Genomic DNA, 24,608 nt, shown 5'->3' with positions numbered 1-24,608 from the left:
CTTGGCTGTCAGATGTGCTTCGCAACAATCGGAGACAACTACGAACAGCACAGAGGAAGTGGAAGAAATCTTGACTGGATGCTGATCTCACCTCTTATCATACGCTCCTGCCCAGATTCTCTTTGGACGTGACTTTTGCCAAGACTTCCTTGTACAAGGAAAAGCTTGAAGCTTCTGCACAACATCCCTGAAAGCTCCACAACATCTTCTCTGCACTACTCAACCCCCCGACTCCACCTGCTCCATCCTCCCTGACCACTGAAGATTTTGCCACTTTTTACACAGAGAAGATTGAGAAGATCATCTACATTACACAGCCAGGACTCAGCTATTCCTTCACTGAAGCATCTCTCAACCATAGCAGCAGAAGAGGTTTTGCAAATCATCCACTCCTGCAATCCTACCACCTGCCCACTGGATCCAATCCTTTCCATTATGCTCCAGACCATCTCACCTGACCTCCTGCCCTTCATCACCACAGTCATCAATGGATCCATAACATCAGGACAGGTACCAACTGCCTTTAAGCAAGCAAGGGTTATCCCTATACTGAAGAAACCTGCTTTGGATCCCTCTGACATCAAAAATTAGAGACCAGTATCACTTCTCTCCTTTCTTTCAAAAATTCTAGAATGGATTGTTTATAATCAGCTGTCTGACTATCTCTTGAAGAATAACCTCCATGATCCCAACCAGTCTGGCTTCAAATCAGCACATTCCACAGAGACTGCCCTTTTGGCGGTCACTGAGAAACTACATGCTGCTAGATCAGCCAAGCTGTCATCGGTCCTCATCCTCCTCGACCTTTCTGCAGCATTTGACACAGTTAACCACAAGACTCTCTTCTCCACCTTCAGGAGTCTTGGAATTTGCAGAACAGCATGGGAATGGTTTGCTTCCTACCTGGGTTGCTCATATCAGTTAACATGGAAGGGATTGACATCTGCCCCGCGCAGACTCTCTACAGGTGTCCCACAAGGCTCAGTACTTGGTCCTCTCCTTTTCTCCCTCTACACCCACACTCTTGGCAAAGTTATATCGTCACATGGCTTTTCATACCACTGCTATGCTGATGACATCCAACTTATCTTCTCCTTCCATCCCTCAGATACCACAACTTCTGCTCGGATCTCAGCGTGTCTGGCGGACATTTCATCTTGGATGACAGCTCATCAGCTGAAACTTAATCCCAGCAAAACTGAACTGCTGGTCATCCCAGGTGATTCATCCCCAGCCCAAAATCTTGCATTATCTATGAACAACTCAATGATCTCCCCTTCAGCCACTGCTCGCAACCTTGGGGTAACCATGGACAATCAGCAGTCCTTTTCCTCCCATGTTGCTAATGTGACACGCTCATGTCGGTTTCTTCTGTACAACATTAGAAGGATTCGACCATTCCTATCCACACAGGCTACTCAAGTGCTTGTTCAGTCTCTGGTTTTTTCGAGACTGTACTACTGCAACTCTTTAATGGCAGGTCTTCCTCTGAATGCAATTCTCCCACTGCAAATGATCCAAAATGCAGCTGCATGACTTGTTTTCAACCTGCCTAAGTTCTCCCACACCACCCCAATGCTGCGTTCCCTCCACTGGCTTCCGGTAGCTGCACACATCCTATCCACTAGCACTGCCTGACTGGTCCCACCATCTCTCAGGGCAAAAGGTAGATATTCATCTAGACTCTTCTCTGTTCTGGCACTGAGGTGGTGGAGTGAACTTCCCCTAGATGTCCGTACAGCAGAGTCTCTGATTGTCTTCAAAGGACGTCTTAAGACCTACCTTTTCCTGAAGCACTTAAACTAGCTCTTATCTTTCCCTGTTTATATATTGTTATGTTCAAAAACAAAACAAAAATAAACACCATCCAATTTTAGGCCAGTGGTATCCTAACTGTGTAACCTATTGAAACAGTGTTAATGTTTTCAATGATAGAGACTTAAAGCACTTTTGTATGTCGCTCTGGAGAAGAGAGTCTGCCAGATGACAGAAATGTAAATGTAAATGTAAAGCCACACCTGATTCCACCTGTTAAATCAGTTGATCTTGACTCTCCATAGACTCAGGTGTGGCTTCTGCTTGGTAGGAATGAAAACCTGCAAACACATTGGCCATTTCCGGATAAGACTGGACACCCCTGTTCTAGAGTAAACTTAGTTTGAACAACACTGGTTTGAATTCTACTCCTACATCATCAGATCCGTCTGTGCAAATTTCCTATGCCTGCGCCGGATGAATGGTTTCCACCTCATTACTTTCCCTCTGCTTCCATTCTCCTAGATCCTGATTTAACTAGTTTGAAGTTGTACCTTGTAATTCTGACTGATGTCTGAAGCAAGTCCCAGTCTGTTGGTGGTCTTTCTGTATGTTTTCTATTTTCATTTGTTTCGAGCCCTTCTTCTTTCTTCGTTTTTCTCTCTGCTGATCTCAAATCAAGTCAATACAAGAAGCTTTTATTGTCATTTCAACCACATATAGCTGACAGTGAAATGAGACAACGTTTCTCTAGGACCCTGGTGCTACATAAAACAACACAGAGCTACAAAACAACACAGAGCTGAGCTACATAGCTATATAAAATGCAACATGTGCAACCTAGTGCAAAGACAAAAAGACAGTGCTAGAGACAAAACAGTACAGGACAGATACACAAAAATACACAAATCTGGTGAACAGAGTGGTTTTGCATAAAGATTTCTTACAACTTACTTTGCTTTGCTTCTTCATTGGGATTTCTTTCAAACTCCTGATCCCAGAGTCACCTCTACTAGAGGATGAAGGCAGATACCTTCAGTTTCATCTAGTTAACAGACTAACCACACGGTCAAGATCCTACAGAGTAACTGTGATGACCAGAATCATAGGAAGTGTACTTTTGGTGTCACTGTATTTATGTTGAAACAATGACAAATAGATGATATCTTTACCAAGTTTGTTCACAAGCTCAGGATTTGTGCACACTGTCTTATACAGTTATACACAACAACAACAACAACAATGGTTAACGTTTACAGAGTCTGAACACCGAGTTTGTAAAGTGTCTGGTGAACGGAGTATATAAGACACAGGAAACACATCACATACAAATGAATAGTTTATTAAACCAACTTCTCCCCTTAGCTGCACCGTTCTCAAGTGTTTATCAAATTCCAATAAACAGAAATCTAATAAGCATCAAACTTCTGTCCCTGACATCAACACTGCTTCAGTATTCACATCGTTTCTCAGTCTGCAGTTTACAGTTTAATCTATTTGTTCATTCTTTCTCTCAGACTTGCATTTCTGTAGCTTGAAAGCAGAGGAAACAAGACACTGAATACTGGTTCACTGAAATATTAATATCATTATTAAAACGTACAAATTATTAGCCAGTTATTACAGAACCAGTTAACATGGGCAAGCGGTGATGGACTCCACGATTACGCTTCGAACCGCCTTTTCACATTTACTCACTTTGGACGTTAAACTTTGTTTAAAGCATTTATCCAGCACTTGTGGTGGAATTATCACTTTATATAACACACACTCGAGACCGTAAGTACCCTCAAGCCGACAAGCTCAGTGCAGGCTTCGGGTTTAAATGCAGCCTGTTCTGATAAAACATCACGCAGCCATTCAATCATTTTAATTCTACTTCCTGTAAGCAGATATATATATATATATATATATATATATATATACACATATATATATACATATATATATATACATATATGTGTGTGTGTGTGGGTAAAAATGGGTTAAATTACAGCAGTATGGTTTGTTTTTATGCTGTTTTACTGAACTGGCTGAATCTGAGCTGCGTCCCAAATGCTGCATGCACTTACACTACACGCTTCGCACCCTAGCACCCAGTGTATGAAGATTAGAAGTGTAGAACCGACAGAGCGTTAACTCCTTTTTACTGAATCCAGCAGAGACGTACGAGAACTCGGCGAGGTCTTGGTGATGGATGAGCGAAGCGAGACACGAGGGAGCCTTTTAGAACCTAAATGATTTTCCAAAGAACTGTTTCTCTCAGGCGTCTCCTGAATAATGAGGATTTATTGACTGTTCCTTATAACACCTTGCGTTATTTTTCCCCACTGCACGAATACAAGTCTGAAAAATATTCAGGTAGCCTGCTAGAAATAAAACACTCTTTATTTCAGCAGCTGAGAGATTGTACAGTGGAGTCAAATACATAGTCTGGAATATCAGTGGAACTGGATGTGTGGCTTATCCACCTACATTCCAGGTAAAGATTTAGGATGTATTGAAGAGTCACCTGATCCGAATCGTTAGAGGAAGTGGATGCTAAAGCTGATTTTCTTGAAACTCAAACAAGCAAAACTGGGAGACAAGAACCATAAAGCGATAGGTGCAAGGCTGGGGAACACACAACAGCACAACAGCACAACCGCACAACAACGACAGTACAGGGGTGTGTGATCATGTGACATGGGTGTGACATGGGCATATGACGTGCCAGAGCTAAGTAATGGGTAATGCAGTTCAGGGTCATAACCACGATGTACCAATTTTCCTGTCGAAGTTAACATACAGTAGCTGAAAGGACAGAAAGAGACTCTTCTTTCTTTTATTCGACAAATTCGCACACTATTTTTCTCAGAGGATTTTGCAGCCTTGTGTATTTTTCCTGAAAAGAGCAAACAGCAATATTACTGTAAAACACTTCATTATATTGTCGTAATATCTTATTATCCCTCGCGTCAAAGTGGCACGTCGGAATAAAGTCTCGTCCTGGAAAAATTACAGAGCAAGGAGTGAAATGAATAAAGACACAGGAGCGAGAGCGTGGAGAATTACAGAGCGAGGTGTACACAAACGCTAAGAACAGGTCAAACAAACCTGGGATCTTAAATCTGACATTTATTCTGCTGTAATTGTGTGTAGAAGTGGGTAATTTCTTTTATTTTACAGTGTAGTAGAAATATTTTTACTGGCACTTGACATGCAATTTGAGCTGCAGGTAAAAAACGAACGGATTTCAACAGGAAATGATTTTCTGTATCCTGATTTTTATCAATAATTCAGGCTTTTATTTATGACAAACACGTCGTATCACCATAGCAGCACAGACCACTTATTATTATTATTATTATTATTATTATTATTTATGAATCTCACTAGCAGCACAAACGTGAAAGCTCGACTCACTGACTTTGACCTGGTTCAAGCGCTCAAGCCACCGTATTGATTGTTTAGCCACATCGTTCTCTCCGAAGGCCAAATCTCGGGGGAATCAGACGGCAGCGTCCTCCTGCCACAGCTTGACAGCCGGGGAGAAAATCTCCAGATAAATATTTGTTTGCCTTGACGAAAGAGGCAGAGCTAATCGGTTTTCTCAGGGCTGAAATAACTCTTTCCCCTGTCACCTCATTCCACACAGAGCTCGGAGCAAACAGCAGCTCAAAGCACACACCTGACTGTCCTCCACTGGAATATCACACAAATCTGATCTTTTTGCTTGGAGTAGGGGACAGAATTCAAGCACGACCTCAAAGCCACTCCATATGTATCAGCACTATTCAAGCTGGCCACTTTACTAGGAACACCTGCACCTCACTCATTCTTCTGCATGGTATCAAATCACACAGATACAGCAAACATAAGCCCTGGAGATTCCACAAAAACATTCAATGACTCCATGAAGCACTGGAGGTGTGGATGCACTTAGTTTTGAACACTTTTTCTGAGCATATTTATATCATTTTACATCCACATTAAAACGCTCAGTTTAATTTTTTTTTATTAATATTCTGCTAATTAATAGTCTGCTATTCAGTACAGCTTTTTATTTCATTTTATTTCATTCATATTTAGAAGGAAACTCGGCTGATGTGCTACCTAATATTTTCCAGATTGAAGGACGTGCTCAGAGTTTCAACATAAAAAAAACATCCAGTGAGCTAACAGGAAGTCTACAGTAACTCAAATAAGTTCTCAGTACAACCGTGGTGAGTTGAAGAGCATCTCAAAAAGCATAACACACTAAACCTTGGTGGAAATCATGACAATTCAGGGTGCCTTGTGTGGCATTTGCAGTGTTTCATGGTACCTGTCATTTTAATTTTATTCTAAAATAGATTCTGAATCGTTAGCTCACTCCTAATCAAGACTAAAAATTAAAACGTAGTTCTGATGAATTATGTACTGGTTATGAATTAGTAAACACTGGTATACACACTTCACAAATACCTCATGCTTGGATCCAGGCACACTTTCGCATGTAGACTAACTGATCATGTGAAACTGTCACGTTGCAGCCTTCAACACTGTTTGTTTTTGCCTTGCTCATTTCTTATGGCTCACAGTACCATTCTTAAAAAAAAAAACCTTGGTTGCTACACACAGTCCTTTTCCATCCAAAGTTGATTACACTCGCATTTTCAGGGAATCGCAAATAATTTCATCATTCAGTCAGTTTAATCTAAACTGGGGCAGTGGGTGTCAGGTCCGTGCTGCAGGATTCCAATGATATGCCAAATATTGCACACAATGCTGAATCTTACTGTCACAGATGCACAACACGAGCAGAAACAAGCTCACATTCTAGCTGGAGGCATGTCTTTGTTAAAGTTAGAAGGTTTAACTCTCTCCTTACTGAGGCACTTTCCTCATCGTAACTCTAACACTCTCTTCTCACTGTAACTCTGTAACATTCTCTTCACTATAACTCTGTAACACTCTCCTCACTGTAACACAGTAACACTCTCCTCACTGTAACACAGTAACACTCTCCTCACTGTAACTGTGTAACATTCTCCTCACTGTAACTGTGTAACATTCTCCTCACTGTAACTCTGTAACATTCTCCTCACTGTAACTGTGTAACACTCTCTTCACTGTAACACAGTAACACTCTCCTCGCTGTAACACTCTCCTCGCTGTAACACAGTAACACTCTCCTCTCTGTAACTCTGTAACACTCTCCTCACTGTAACACAGTAATACTCTCCTCACTGTAACACAGTAACACTCTCCTCACTGTAACACAGTAACACTCTCCTCACTGTAACACAGTAACACTCTCCTCACTGTAACTCTGTAACATTCTCCTCACTGTAACTGTGTAACATTCTCCTCACTGTAACTCTGTAACACTCTCTTCACTGTAACTCTGTAACACTCTCCTCACTGTAACTCTGTAACACTCTCCTCACTGTAACATAGTAACACTCTCCTCACTGTAACTCTGTAACATTCTCCTCACTGTAACTCTGTAACACTCTCCTCACTGTAACACAGTAACACTCTCCTCACTGTAACTGGGTAACATTCTCCTCACTGTAACTGTGTAACATTCTCCTCACTGTAACTCTAACACTCTACTCACTGTAACACAGTAACACTCTCCTCACTGTAACATAGTAACACTCTCCTCACTGTAACTCTGTAACACTCTCCTCACTGTAACTCTGTAACACTCTCCTCACTGTAACTCTGTAACACTCTCCTCACTGTAACTCTGTAACACTCTCCTCACTGTAACATAGTAACACTCTCCTCACTGTAACTCTGTAACACTCTCCTCTCTGTAACTCTGTAACACTCTCCTCTCTGTAACACAGTAACACTCTCCTCACTGTAACACAGTAACACTCTCCTCACTGTAACACAGTAACACTCTCCTCACTGTAACATAGTAACACTCTCCTCACTGTAACATAGTAACACTCTCCTCACTGTAACTCTGTAACACTCTCCTCTCTGTAACACAGTAACACTCTCCTCACTGTAACTCTAACACTCTCCTCTCTGTAACATAGTAACACTCTCCTCACTGTAACTCTGTAACACTCTCCTCACTGTAACATAGTAACACTCTCCTCACTGTAACTCTGTAACACTCTCCTCACTGTAACTCTGTAACACTCTCCTCACTGTAACTCTGTAACACTCTCCTCACTGTAACTCTGTAACACTCTCCTCACTGTAACATAGTAACACTCTCCTCACTGTAACTCTGTAACACTCTCCTCTCTGTAACTCTGTAACACTCTCCTCTCTGTAACACAGTAACACTCTCCTCACTGTAACACAGTAACACTCTCCTCACTGTAACACAGTAACACTCTCCTCACTGTAACATAGTAACACTCTCCTCACTGTAACATAGTAACACTCTCCTCACTGTAACTCTGTAACACTCTCCTCTCTGTAACACAGTAACACTCTCCTCACTGTAACTCTAACACTCTCCTCTCTGTAACATAGTAACACTCTCCTCACTGTAACTCTGTAACACTCTCCTCACTGTAACATAGTAACACTCTCCTCACTGTAACTCTGTAACACTCTCCTCACTGTAACTCTGTAACACTCTCCTCTCTGTAACTCTGTAACACTCTACTCACTGTAACACAGTAACACTCTCCTCACTGTAACATAGTAACGCTCTCCTCACTGTAACTCTGTAACACTCTCCTCACTGGAACTCTAACATTCTCCTCACTGTAACACAGTAACACTCTCCTCACTGTAACTCTGTAACACTCTCCTCTCTGTAACTCTGTAACACTCTACTCACTGTAACACAGTAACACTCTCCTCACTGTAACTCTGTAACACTCTCCTCACTGTAACTCTGTAACACTCTCCTCACTGTAACTCTGTAACACTCTCCTCACTGTAACATAGTAACACTCTCCTCACTGTAACTCTGTAACACTCTCCTCTCTGTAACTCTGTAACACTCTCCTCTCTGTAACTCTGTAACACTCTACTCACTGTAACATAGTAACACTCTCCTCACTGTAACTCTGTAACACTCTCCTCACTGTAACTCTGTAACACTCTCCTCACTGTAACTCTGTAACACTCTTCACTGTAACTTACATTTACATTTACATTTCTGGCATTTGGCAGACGCTCTTATCCAGAGCGACATTCAAAAGTGCTTTAAGTCTCCATCATTGAAAACATTAACACTGGTTCAATAGGTTACACACTTAGGATACCATTAGCCTAAAATTGGACTTTTTAAAAAAACAAAAAAAAACATATAACAATACATAAACAGGGAAAGATAAGAGCTAGTTTAAGTGCTTCAGGAAAAGGTAGGTCTTAAGACATCGTTTGAAGATAGTCAGAGACTCTGCTGTACGGACATCTAGGGGAAGTTCATTCCACCACCTCAGTGCCAGAACAGAGAAGAGTCTAGATGAATACCTACCTTTTGCCCTGAGAGATGGTGGGACCAGTCGGGCAGTGCTAGTGGATCGGAGGGAGCGAGGTGCAGTGCACGGAGTAATAAGATCTTTGAGGTAAGATGGTGTTGGTCCATTCTTGGCTTTGTAGGCAAGCATCAGTGCTTTGAATCTGATGTGTGCAGCTACCGGAAGCCAGTGGAGAGAAAGCAGCAGTGGGGTGGTGTGGGAGAACTTAGGCAGGTTCAAAACAAGCCGTGCAGCTGCATTTTGGATCATTTGCAGTGGACGAATTGCATTCAGAGGAAGACCTGCCATTAAAGAGTTGTAGTAGTCCAGTCTCGAAAGAACCAGAGTGGCTGTGCAGTGGCTGACAGGGAGATCATTGAGTTGTTCAGAGATAATGCAAGATTCTGGGCTGGGGATGAATCACCTGGGATGACCAGCAGTTCAGTTTTGCTGGGATTAAGTTTCAGCTGATGAGCTGTCATCCAAGATGAAATGTCCGCCAGACACGCTGAGATCCGAGCAGAAGCTGTGGTATCTGAGGGATGGAAGGAGAAGATAAGTTGGATGTCATCAGCATAGCAGTGGTATGAAAAGCCATGTGACGATATAACTTTGCCAAGAGTGTGGGTGTAGAGGGAGAAAAGGAGAGGACCAAGTACTGAGCCTTGTGGGACACCAGTAGAGAGTCTGCGCGGGGCAGATGTCAATCCCTTCCATGTTACCTGATATGAGTGACCATCCAGATAGGAAGCAAACCATTCCCATGCTGTTCTGCAAATTCCAAGACTCCTGAGGGTGGACAAGAGAGTCTTGTGGTTAACTGTGTCAAATGCTGCAGAAAGGTCGAGGAGGATGAGGACCGATGACAGCTTGGCTGATCTAGCAGCATGTAGTTTCTCAGTGACCGCTAAAAGGGCAGTCTCTGTGGAATGTGCTGCTTTGAAGCCAGACTGGTTGGGATCATGGAGGTTATTCTGCAAGAGATAGTCAGACAACTGATCATAAACAATTTGTTCGAGAATTTTTGAAAGAAAGGAGAAAAGTGATACCGGTCTGTAATTATTGATGTCAGAGGGATCCAAAGCAGGTTTCTTCAGTATAGGGATAACCCTTGCTTGCTTAAAGGCAGTTGGTACCTGTCCTGATGTTATGGATCCATTGATGACTGTGGTGATGAAGGGCAGGAGGTCAGGTGAGATGGTCTGGAACATAGTGGAAGGGATTGGATCCAATGGGCAGGTGGTGGGATTGCAGGAGTGAATGATAATGGTAACTAACACTCTCCTCACTGTAACTCTGTAACACTCTCCTCACTGTAACTCTGTAACACTCTCCTCACTGGAACTCTGTAACACTCTCCTCACTGTAAAACAGTAACACTCTCCTCACTGTAACTCTGTAACACTCTCCTCACTGTAACTCTGTAACACTCTCCTCACTGTAACTCTGTAACACTCTCCTCACTGTAAAACAGTAACACTCTCCTCACTGGAACTCTGTAACACTCTCCTCACTGGAACTCTGTAACACTCTCCTCACTGTAACTCTGCAACACTCTCCTCACTGTAACTCTGTAACACTCTCCTCACTGTAAAACAGTAACACTCTCCTCACTGGAACTCTGTAACACTCTCCTCACTGGAACTCTGTAACACTCTCCTCACTGTAACTCTAACATTCTCCTCACTGTCACACTGCAACTTAATGACTTACGTGTTCAATAATTAAAGATCAAGTAATTCACCAGTTGTTTGATTGCTTTTAACTTTCTTTTAACAGTCTTGTAGAAAACCTTCCCAGAAGACTGGAAGTTATGAAAGCTGCATAGGAGAGGATAACTCCATATTAATATCCATGGTTTTGGAATGGGATGTTCCACAAGCTTAGCGAACAGTTATTACTTATTCATACAGTTCCTGTGTCTGGTCTCGGTGTGTAGATTAGAGTGTAACATTAAAATACAGCAAGTTGTAGTGAAATAATCTAAATCAATATGTGTAGCAATGAAGCTCGAGTTTGTACAGATGTGCATTTAATAATATATAAAGGGGAAAATTGTATGAATGTGGTTTAGAATTGGGAACTATGCTGCATTCAAGGTGAAGGTACAATGTGTAATTCCTGGTAAAAAACAGCGCTACTCGTCAACCTCCCCAGTCACCCCATCTACAGAGTGATGTCAGATCACACAGAACAGTGTAAAGTCCGCCTTCTCTACTGCTATATGGGTATTGGCTTTAGATCAGTTCTCAGACTGTTCGTATTAATCGCGGGTTTTGAGTGATATCGCTAATGTAAGCCAGGCTGCTTTTTGCTAACGCTGCCCGCTATTGTCACAGCTGTTGTTGCTGTGCTGCAGTTTCAATCCAAAATGGTGCATAAATGTTTAAAGGACAGGAGCACTCGGGCCTGTAAAAAGTAGATGTTTTATGAGCTCTACATGCTCTGACAGAGCAAACAAAATACACGCTTGAAGGCATGAAGGCATCCATGTTTTGTTTTCCATGTCTCAAGGTAAAAAAATGACTTACAGATTACCTTCCACAACGATCTTACAAGGCTCCTTCGAATACAGACATGGATCTTTACCTGCTCATGATTCCTAGATCTGAGGAATTAGCTGTGTTTGAATATAAGAGGCTCCTGGCTGGAAACAGACGTTCTATCAATTGCTCTTTCAGCTTTTTGATTTGGGTGGATATTGATCGGTTCATATGTTGGCTATAAATAAAGCCGTAATTAAACCAGTTAAATATGATGTTTTTCAGCTGTGAAATGAGTAAAACTCTAAGCTATATATAGTTTCTGTAATTACTGTACTGGCAGGTGAGGTGGGAAGATAATTCAGCTTTCTACATGATTATAGCCTTAAACAGCTGTTATTAAAAAAAAAGTCTCCATCAATGTTTTTTCCCCCTCAGCTCTCTCTTTATTGGCTCACTATTGCAGCAGAAAGTGTTTCATGTAAATGAGATGTATCTAACAGCGTGCTACGTGTAAATGAGTGTGTAGTGGGCGGGAGCTTTGCATGCACTCATCTGATTCATGGGTTTGTGCTCGGGTCTCAGATCCCCGCTCGGTCTGATGCAACACCGTCATGGCTTGCAGTCGATGTGGCGATGTTTGTTAAATATGCGATTTGTTAAATATGCATCCCGAGTTGCAACCTCCGTGTTGAAACATGAAAATCAATTATGTGTTGGGATAAAGACTCCAACTGTCCTGACATTTAAAAAGCCATTCGGAAAAAAAACAAAACAAAAAAAACAAAACAAAACAAATGGCCTGTAAACAGAATTCCGATCTCAAACTCTGATTAAATGATAAATGTACATCATTAAGGGGATAATTTAACCAAATATACATTCCACTTTTTAGGAACACCACGCCGCCAATCGTGTGGCAGCAAAAATGAATAAGATTTTCACAAAAACAGTCTCTGGACTTAATGCAGAATGGTGCGGAAAACAAAAAACCATCCTGTGAGGCTGAAACAACTTGTGGATGAGAAGATCAGTGGGGAATGATCAGATTGGTCTGAGCTGACAGGAAGGATACAGTAATTCAAATCAATACTCTGTACAGCTGTGCTGAGCTGAAAAGCATCTCAGAACACACATTACCAGCATTTGGCAGATGCACTTATCCAGAGCGGCTTACATTTTATACAACTGAGTGATTAAGGGGTTAAGGTCCTTGCTCAGGGGTCCAGCAGTGGCAGGTTGGTGGACCTGGGATTTGAACTCAAACTAGTCCAACACCTTAACCACTAAGCCACATACCACATCCCAAGACATCAAACCTGAGCTACAACATCAGGAGACCACGTCAGGTTCCTCTGCTGTCAGTCAAGAACAGGAATCTGAGGCCACACACACACACTTGAGCACAGTAACAGTCTCCAGAGCCTGATTTCTATCAAGATTGTTTATATCGATTGTCACTGAGCTGAAAAGAGAGAACTGCACTAAGTAGTGAACCATCTGGAGAAGAACAGCGTTAATCTAAATGCAGAGTGCGTCGGTTCCCCTGCGGAGCTTCCGTCTGATGGCAGACAGACTATTCCACTGAGAAATCATCCGTATGGTTATCTACACACACACACACACGCTCTAGTACGAATTCTTGTCTAGCAAACATATAGCTAGGGTTAGCTAAGCCGATGCCAAAGAAGGTTAGCGTTATATAAACCTAGAGAGCTAACTAGTTAAGGATGACATGAGTAGAGTGATAATCCAGCTTACCTGTTACAGTCCACGTGAAGCAGTAAATGACTGGCGCTAATGGACAGAGCAATTTTATGCCACTGACCATCAGCTAGACGATATGGGAACGTCTCCGATCGCTGTTTTCCTTTGTGGCTGTACTTGTAGCGCATTTCCTCCCGAAGTCCACTACTCTCTAGTTCAAAGTAGCTGGAAGGAGAAAGAGCACATGTTTAATACTAATAATAAAACAGATATATATATGGTAACTTCCAGGTTCTAGCTGCCAAAACAAGGCAAAATAGTGAAAGCTAAATACTTGTTTTAATACAGGTTAAGGGACGACAAAGTAGCACACCGTGTCTGTGTCAGCAAAAGCAAATGATGCTGGATGTTTTCTAAGTAAAAAACATGTATTGATTCTGGTTAGCGACGTAATTTAAAAGTGCGAGGTGAGCGCACGCTGTGTTAGAATCAGAGCCGTCTCTTTTCCTCCGTTGAATGTCGAATCTACTTGTAATTACAGATATTAAACCCACAGCCAGCACACTAACTCGCTAGCTCGTCACAGGCTAGGAATTTGTTCTCCGTCTGTTTGTGTGGTGTTACTTTTCTTTCACTCACAAATATCTTTAAAAAAAACAAAAAACAGAGCTAGCTAAATAACATAGCAGCTAAGATGAGAGAAGTTAAATAGCTAGCTATCAACAGACCGACGTTTGAGCAATTTTAAAGCCAGAGCGGCCGTTCATCCCGTCGAACAATTCTAAGATTTCTACTCTGATAAAAATGAGAAAAGGTTTAGATCAATAGAAAGGAATCAGAAAGCTTACGCCATTATTCCACTTAGACTGAGCGAGGAATCCTTTCTGAGCAGAGCTCGCCGTTTTATTTTTCCATCACCACCATCAACTCTCCCTCCAAAACAGCAGGCATTAATATGCATGAAGCCTGAAAGACACGCTGCTGAGTGGAATACCAAACAAGGCTTCACAAGCCAAGAGATGCTGATTTTTTATTTTATTTTTTTCCTTCATCCTCCACTACTTGTTTATTCTGAGAAAGACAGGCAGTAAGAGTGAAAGTTTCCCAGGGCAGAGTTGCCACTTGACTTGGCAGGAAGATAGGAGTGATGAGATCCAATAATCTAATATACATCGTGTCATATCTCAGATCATTAAAAGAAAATGAATAACGTCAAATAAAATCTTTTGCATGGCTACAACTTGTATTCCAAGTGATTAAAAAACCCTAAACCTTTAAAAGCATGTTCGGTTTCCTAATTCAGAAGAAACATCTCAGTATCCTGACTTCTCAGCTGTTTCTTTCCTGCTTAAATCAAGTTCATCCATCTGTTGTCTGTAGGGTTTAATCCTACATAGGGTCACATGGGGCCTGGAGTCTATCTCAGGGGATTCGGGACTCGGGACCACGGCAGCAGGGTGTCAACCCATCACAGGACACACACACACACTACAGATAGTGTAGAGAAGATACCCCTAATGCACAGGCAGAACAAGCAAACTCCACACACAAAGAAACACACACACACACACATACTACAAACAGTGTAGAGATACCAGAGAACCTGGTAGAAACCCCTGAAGCACAGGCAGAACAAGCAAACTCCACATACACACACACACACACACACACACACACTACAAACAGTGTAGAGATACCAGCGAACCTAGAGGAAACCCCTGAAGCACAGGGAGAACATATACACACACACACACACACAGACTACAGTGTAGAGATACTGATGTAGAGATAACAGAGAACCTGGAAGAAACCCTGAAGCACAGGGAGAACAAGCAAACTCCACACACACAGACACACACACTACAGACAGTGTAGAAATACCAGAGTACCTGAAAGAAACCCCTGAAACATACACACACACACACACACACACACACACACTATAGTGTAGAGATACCAGAGAACCTGGAAGAAACCACCGAAAAACAGGGAGAACAATCAAAATCCACACACACCCACACACACACACACACACACACACACTATAGTGTAGAAATACAGTGAAACCTTGACTTACGAGTGACTCAACTTACGAGTGTTCCGAGATACGAGCCGTCGCTTGGTCGATTTTTTGCTTTAAGATACGAGCCGAGATCTGAGTTACGAGCGAGCGAGCTTACGCCACCCGCCACTCGGTAACCCAGCGAGCGGTCAGTTCACGTGGTTATCTCTCCAGGTCGTGCGTTGGCGCTGTGTAACAACACTTCATCACTCATTTTCCAAACATTTTGAAAGGGAGGAAGAAACAACCCTCCTTGGACAGGTTTTTATTGAAACGCCCTGCAAGTGAAAGCGAGGAAAGTGTGGCGAAAAAGGCAAAAGTCAGAGAAGAAGAAGATTAAGTGAAGTGAAAAAATAAAAAAAAAATAAAAATAAAAAGTAGCAATTAAGTTTAGCGATAAAGTGTAGCATAGTGTGTAAGTTAAATTTAGCAATTAATTGTAGCATTAAGTGTGTAGTGAGTAAGTTAAGCAATAGAGCACAAAATGAAAAACTCCACCACCCTCCTCCGCCAATCTCCTCCACCTCCGTTAGCATCTTCGTCTGATCTTCAAGTCAAGTACACTTTAATAAAACCAGTTTATTTCTTTACATTCTCTTTTATTATGTATTATTATTTTTTATACATTATTTGTTATTTATTAAGTAACGGCTGGAACGGATTAATAGCATTTCAATTCATTTTAATGGAGACATTTGAGTTGATATACAAGCAAATGAGTTACGAGCTCGGTCACAGAACCAATTAAACTCGTAAGTCAAGGTATTACTGTACCAGAGAACCTGGAAGAAACCACCGAAAAACAGGGAGAACAAGCAAAATCCACACACACACACACACACACACATACACACACTACAGACAGTGTAGAAATACCAAAGAACCTGGAAGAAACCCCTGAAGCACATGCACACACACACACACACACATACATACACACACAGACACACACACACACACAGAGGGAGAAGGTAGGAACTTGTAGCTTGCTTGCTCACTCGTTCTGGAGTTACAATCTCGATCATGAAGCAATATTCGTACAAGCAATATTCGGATTCAGACTGTGGCCGCAAAAACGTGTAAAGTGAAACGTGTGGGTCAGTGTGTAAAGTGAAATATTAACGTCTGCGAAGAAAAAGGTCACTGTTAATGTTAAAGTCACATGAACCACAGGCAGGATATCAAATCTAACACTGAACTGACTACTGATTCAATCTGACACTTGTGTAGTTTATAATCCTATATACTGTGTGTGTGTGTGTGTGTGTGTGTGTGAATAAATGTAGATATATTAATATAAATAATATGTAAAAAAAAGACAAAATATGAGTCCTACATGTTCTAAAGTCAAGTACCTTGTGTCCACTGGGGGCTTTTCTTATGGAGCTGCGTTTTAAGTGGAATTCTGTTGGGCATGTAGGTGATAAACACTGAGTACTGAACACTGAATACTGAACACTGAGTACTGAACACCAAACACTGAGCCCTGAACACAGAGTACTGAACACTGAGCTTTGAACACTAAGTACTGAACACCAAACACTGAGCACTGAACACTGAGTACTGAGTACTGAACACTGAGCCCTGAACACTGAGTACTGAACACCAAACACTGAGTACTGAACACTGAGCCCTGAACACTGAGTACTGAACACTGAGCCCTGAACACTGAATACTGAGTACTGAACACCAAACACTGAGTACTGAACACTGAGCCCTGAACACTGAATACTGAGTACTGAACACTGAGCCCTGAACACTGAATACTGAGTACTGAACACTGAGCCCTGAACACTGAATACTGAGTACTGAACACTGAGCTTTGAACACTGAGTACTAAACACTGAGTACTGAATACTCAGCACTGAGTACTGAACACCGAACACTGAGCTTGGAACACTGAGCTTTAAACACAAAGCCCTGAACATTGAGTACTGAACACTGAGCCCTGAACAATGAGCATTGAACACTAAACACTGAATACTGAACACTGAGTACTGGACACTGAGCTCCGAACACTGAGTACTGGACACTGAGCTCCGAACACTGAGTTCCATCAGGTTTGCTGCTTAAAACAGCATCTAAAACCAAATGTAGTAAAGAGTGGCAGTAGAAGATTCTCCGTATTAGAAGATTCTCCATATTATACACTAAGTACTAGACACTGAGTATACGGTGTATACTAATGTCAGATCTTAAGCGGTCACTCCTGTTGTTCTGAGATGCCTCAGGAAATGAAGTTTGGTGCTTTTTTTAACTGCTGCTGCTGCAGATCAGATTGTACGCTGATGCCTGGTACCTGGACATCACCACAAGGCACAACCTGTTGCCCCGTCAGGTGAAGTGGCAGATTTTTCTTTTTCTTTTTCATTAAGTTCCTTATTTCTGAGCTGAACTGTTACATCATCTCTCTCCACTGTCACAAGCTAGTTTTGTTGGTTTTGGTGATAAAATATTCATTGCACGCTTTGAAGCCCTGGTTCTGCTGGGTTCTGCTGGGTTCTGCTGGGTGCTGAATGCTGACATATTTACAGTAAATTGCGTTCCCGAACACCAGGCTCTGAACATTGAGCACCAAACACAGAGTACTGAATTCTGAGCTGTAAACACAGAGTACTGAACACCGTGCACTAAACACTGAGCTCTGAGTACTAAACACTGGGCACTGAGTACTGAACACTGGGTACTGAACAATGAGTACTAAACACTGAGCACTGAGCACTAAATACTGAGCACTGAACACTAAGCTCTGAACACTGAGCTCTGAACACTGAGCTCTGAACACTGAGCTCTGAACACTGAGCTCTGAACACTGAACACTGAGCTCTGAGTACTGAACACTGAGTACTGAACACTGTATACTGAGCTCTGAACACTGAGCTCTGAACACTGAGTATTGAACACTGGGCACTGAGCACCAAACACTAAGTACTGAACACTGAGCTTTGAACACTGAGCACCGAAACACTAAGTACTGAACACTAAGCTTTGAACACTGAGTACTGAGCACTGAACACTGAGCCCTAAACACTGAGCCCTGAACACTGAGTACTGAACACTGAGCACTGAACCCTGAGTACTGAACACTGAGTACTGACCCCTGAGTACTGAGTACTGAACACTGAGTACTGAACCCTGAGCACTGAACCCTGAGTACTGAACACTGAGTACTGACCCCTGAGTACTGAACACTGAGCACTGAACACTGAGCACTGAACACTGAGTACTGAGCACTGAGCACTGAACACTGAGCACTGAACACTGAACACTGAACACTGAGTACTGAACACTGAGTACTGAACACTGAACACTGAACACTGAGTACTGAACACTGAGTACTGAGCACTGAACACTGAGCACTGAACACTGAGCACTGAACACTGAGTACTGAGCACTGAACACTGAGTACTGAACACTGAGTACTGAACACTGAGTACTGAACACTGAGCACTCAGTACTGAGCACTGAACACTGAGCACTGAACACTGAACACTGAGTACTGAACACTGAGTACTGAACACTGAGTACTGAGCACTGAACACTGAGTACTGAGTACTGAACACTGAACACTGAGTACTGAACACTGAGCTCCGAACACTGAGTTCCATCAGGTTTGCTGCTTAAAACAGCATCTAAAATGTAGTAAAGAGTGGCAGTAGAAGATTCTCCGTATTTGCTCAGCAGTCATGTTCATGTTGCTCACTTTAACCATAAGGCTACAGGTTGGCTAACACGGGCATCTGGGTTATTAAGTGTGTGCGTGACGTCTGAGTAATTTGCATTTCTTTCTCTTTTTTTGCTATAAAACAATCTTTTCACTATTTATTCGGATGTAATGTGGCTTATCGCTCAGACACACAACAGACTGTAGAACCAGATTTCATCAGAACCTCTGATGTGTGTGTGTGTGTGTGTGTGTACTGAGACACTGCAGAGTCTCAGCAGTATTACATAAAGAGGCCACATGTCTCAGTACTATTTCTAGACCGCAAAGACGAGACTTGTAGGAATTTCAGGGTAGAAGAAATGTGGAAGGCGTGGCCTATCATGAGCTTCAGAACAAATCTGATCTGCTCAGATCAATTAGCTCCAATTTCTAAACCTCTGATTCTGCACAGGTCCAACCTGAAGCTGATCAACAGTGAGGCTGTTTTCAGCGGTAGTGAAAAAAATGTAGTATAGCTTGAGCAGTTTCCATGGTAACGCCTGCACAATGCGTCTTATGTAAAACTTTAAACAATTAACGCAATTCAGAGCGATGTCTATTCACATCAAGTGAACATTAACAGCTCGCACTTCGGTGAGTAATGAGGCAGGACATTAGCCGTGGCTCGTCACCGTTTTCGATCGTGCGCACATTCCCAACATCAACAGCATTAGCGTGGATCTGACAGCTCATTTCTATCACGTTCTTAAAAAAAAAAATAAGCGAGGCAGAGACTGACAGCACAATTTTACATCCCAGTGGAGAAAAATAAATATAGTTCCAAGGGTGAATGAGTAACCAAGTAGACGACAATGCCGTCCAATCGCAAATCATCGCCTGAATGTGGTTTCAGTCAGTGCTGTGATGGAGAGCTTTTGCAGTCAGCCAGCTCTGAATCCACTGCACTGACACGTCCACGTCGGGCCACTAAACCGCCGCTGATCCTACTTCGGGAAGTCCTGTATATCTGAATGTAGTAAAATTTGTCCTAATAGACTGTTCATCATGTCACTGAGGAAGAGACAGGAGTCAGAGCTGGAGGTAGCAGAGCTGAAGATGTCGAGGTTCTCTTTGGGAGTGACAAGGTTGGACGGGATTAGGAATGACTACATCAGAGGGACAGCTCATGTTGGACATTTGGGGGACAAAGTTAGGGAGAACAGATTAAGATGGTTTGGACATGTTCAGAGGAGGGAGTATATTGGTAGGAGAAAGTTGGACATGGAGCTGCCAGGCAGGAGGCAAAGAGGAAGGCCAAAGAGGAGGTATATGGATGTAATAAATGAGGATATGAAGCTAGTGGGTGTAAGTGTTGAGGATGCAGAAGATAGGGATAGGTGCAGAGAGATGATTCGCTGTGGCCACCGCTGAAGGGAAAAGCCGAAAGAAGAAGAAGACTGTTCATTATATTTGTGCTGTAACATGTACACTCCTAACACAGAGCTAATGATCATCTCTCTAGCGCTAAATGAGATCAATTCTTTATTTTTATTTATTTTTTTTCAGTGTGAACACTATAAGAAATAGTGAAAAATTAACAAAGAAACCAGATTAGGGCCCAAAGACGAACATGACCTTGTTACTGAACTTTTTTATTTTGTTTTATTTTGTTTTATTATTTTTTTAATAGGTGGTCTGAATGATGTACAGCCTCAAAAGGAATGCTACGGGCAAAGTCCTTGTGAGGAGATCTGTAGAAAAAAACAACTGGAAATGAATTTCACCATCAAAATTTTATTTATTTATTTTTTTCAAAATCAAAACATCACTATCTTCAAGGCCTCTTTGAGCTTTTTTATTTTAATCGTTTTAAAGAAAATCAAGTCAAGATATCTAGAGGGTCGTGTTTCCTCTGAAATCTGAGAAAGAAAAAAAGTAAAAGTATTTCCATTAGGGTTTCCATTGGCGGCTTTGTTTGATGCCTGTAGAGAGTCAAATAATGACAGAGATCCACAAGCTGTTCCAGGGCCTGGACGAGAGCTCTTTAACCAGCCATCATTCAGACAGAAAGCTATAAACCAGCTCCGTCTGCTTTTATAGGTAATACAGCCTCAAAGAGTGGCGCTTAAACTGTCAGCTTGATGGTGATCGCGCTCTATTCTTTATCGTCCCTCGTCACAGCGACTATCCTCTAAAGCCTAATTTGCACACACGTGATAAGTTACACACACACCCGTGATAAATTACACACACACACACACACACACATGATAAATTACACACACAGACACACGGAAATGATTTACTAAAAAAAAATATTTCATGCTCAAGTGAAGCTTTTTACCTTCACAGAGATCATGAGTTGGAGATTGTCGCTAATAAGAAGATGCTTATAATTCACTCTGCACACACACACACACACAGTATATGCAATATACCACACACTCATACACTACACACACAGTATATGTAATATAATACACACACACACACAGTATATGTAATATAATACACACACACACACAGTATATCTAATATACTACACACACAGTATATGTAATATAATACACACACACACAGTATATGTAATATAATACACACACACACACAGTATATCTAATATACTACACACACAGTATATGCAATATACCACACACTCATACACTACACACACAGTATATGTAATATAATACACACACACACACAGTATATGTAATATAATACACACACACACACAGTATATCTAATATACTACACACACAGTATATGTAATATAATACACACTCACACAGTATATGTAATATAATACACACACACACACAGTATATCCAATATACTTCACACACAGTATATGCAATATACCACACACTCATACACTACACACACAGTATATGTAATATACTACACACACACACAGTATATGTAATATAATACACACACACACACACAGTATATCTAATATACTACACACACACAGTATATCTAATATACTACACACACACACAGTATATGCAATATACCACACACTCATACACTACACACACAGTATATGTAATATAATACACACACACACACACACAGTATATCTAATATACTACACACACACACACACACAGTATATGTAATATAATACACACACACACACAGTATATCTAATATACTACACACACACACACAGTATATGCAATATACCACACACTCATACACTACACACACAGTATATGTAATATAATACACACACACACAGTATATGTAATATAATACACACACACACACAGTATATCTAATATACTACACACACAGTATATGCAATATACCACACACTCATACACTACACACACAGTATATGTAATATACTACACACACACACACAGTATATGTAATATAATACACACACACACACAGTATATGTAATATAATACACACACACACACAGTATATCTAATATACTACACACACAGTATATGCAATATACCACACACTCATACACTACACACACAGTATATGTAATATACTACACACACACACACAGTATATGTAATATAATACACACACACACACACACACACACACAGTATATCTAATATACTACACACACACACACAGTATATCTAATATACTACACACACACACAGTATATCTAATATACTACACACACACAGTATATGCAATATACCACACACTCATACACTACACACACAGTATATGTAATATAATACACACACACACACACAGTATATCTAATATACTACACACACACACACAGTATATCTAATATACTACACACACACACACACAGTATATCTAATATACTACACACACACACAGTATATCTAATATACTACACACACACAGTATATGCAATATACCACACACTCATACACTACACACACAGTATATGTAATATAATACACACACACACACAGTATATCTAATATACTACACACACACACACACAGTATATCTAATATACTACACACACACACAGTATATCTAATATACTACACACACACAGTATATGCAATATACCACACACTCATACACTACACACACAGTATATGTAATATAATACACACACACACACACAGTATATCTAATATACTACACACACACACACAGTATATGTAATATAATACACACACACACACAGTATATCTAATATACTACACACACACACACACAGTATATCTAATATACTACACACACACACAGTATATCTAATATACTACACACACACAGTATATGCAATATACCACACACTCATACACTACACACACAGTATATGTAATATAATACACACACACACACACACACAGTATATCTAATATACTACACACACACACACAGTATATGTAATATAATACACACACACACACACAGTATATCTAATATACTACACACACACACACAGTATATGCAATATACCACACACTCATACACTACACACACAGTATATGTAATATACTACACACACACACACAGTATATGTAATATACCACACACTCATACACTACACACACAGTATATGTAATATAATACACACACACACAGTATATCTAATATACTACACACACACACACACAGTATATCTAATATACTACACACACACACAGTATATCTAATATACTACACACACACAGTATATGCAATATACCACACACTCATACACTACACACACAGTATATGTAATATAATACACACACACACACACACACAGTATATCTAATATACTACACACACACACACAGTATATGTAATATAATACACACACACACACACACACACAGTATATCTAATATACTACACACACACACACAGTATATGCAATATACCACACACTCATACACTACACACACAGTATATGTAATATACTACACACACACACACAGTATATGTAATATACCACACACTCATACACTACACACACAGTATATGTAATATAATACACACACACACACACACACACAGTATATGTAATATACCACACACTCATACACTACACACACAGTATATGTAATATAATACACACACACAGAGTATATCTAATATACTACACACACACACACACACACACACACACACACGATAAATTACACACACAGACACACGGAAATGATTTACTAAAAAAAATATTTCATGCTCAAGTGAAGCTTTTTACCTTCACAGAGATCCTGAGTTGGAGATTGTCGCTAATAAGAAGATGCTTATAATTCACTCTGCACACACACACACACACACACACACACACAGTATATGCAATATACTACACACTCATACACTACACACACAGTATATCTAATATACTACACACACACACAGTATATGCAATATACCACACACTCATACACTACACACACAGTATATGTAATATACTACACACACACACACACACACACACACACAGTATATGTAATATACCACACACTCATACACTACACACACAGTATATGTAATATACTACACACACACACACACACAGTATATGTAATATACTACACACACACACACACAGTATATGTAATATACTACACACACACACACACAGTATA

General features: G+C 40.9%; 1 protein-coding gene across 2 annotated transcripts in view; it reads right to left on the bottom strand.

Moving 5' to 3' along the window:
* Positions 1-24,608, bottom strand: part of LOC131360075 (protein kinase C-binding protein NELL1-like) — a 226,175-nt gene that overhangs the window by 146,266 nt on the left and 55,301 nt on the right. For both annotated transcript variants that reach the window (XM_058400149.1, XM_058400150.1), the window contains exon 4: positions 13,406-13,576. In XM_058400149.1, the coding sequence (XP_058256132.1) occupies positions 13,406-13,576 (171 nt within the window). The remainder of the gene's footprint in view (positions 1-13,405; positions 13,577-24,608) is intronic.

This window comes from Hemibagrus wyckioides, linkage group LG10 (genome assembly GCF_019097595.1).
Source record: "Hemibagrus wyckioides isolate EC202008001 linkage group LG10, SWU_Hwy_1.0, whole genome shotgun sequence".
NCBI classification, from domain to species: domain Eukaryota; kingdom Metazoa; phylum Chordata; class Actinopteri; order Siluriformes; family Bagridae; genus Hemibagrus; species Hemibagrus wyckioides.
The sequence above is the reverse complement of the archived record's forward strand: the minus strand, read 5'-3'. Positions and strand labels throughout refer to the sequence as shown.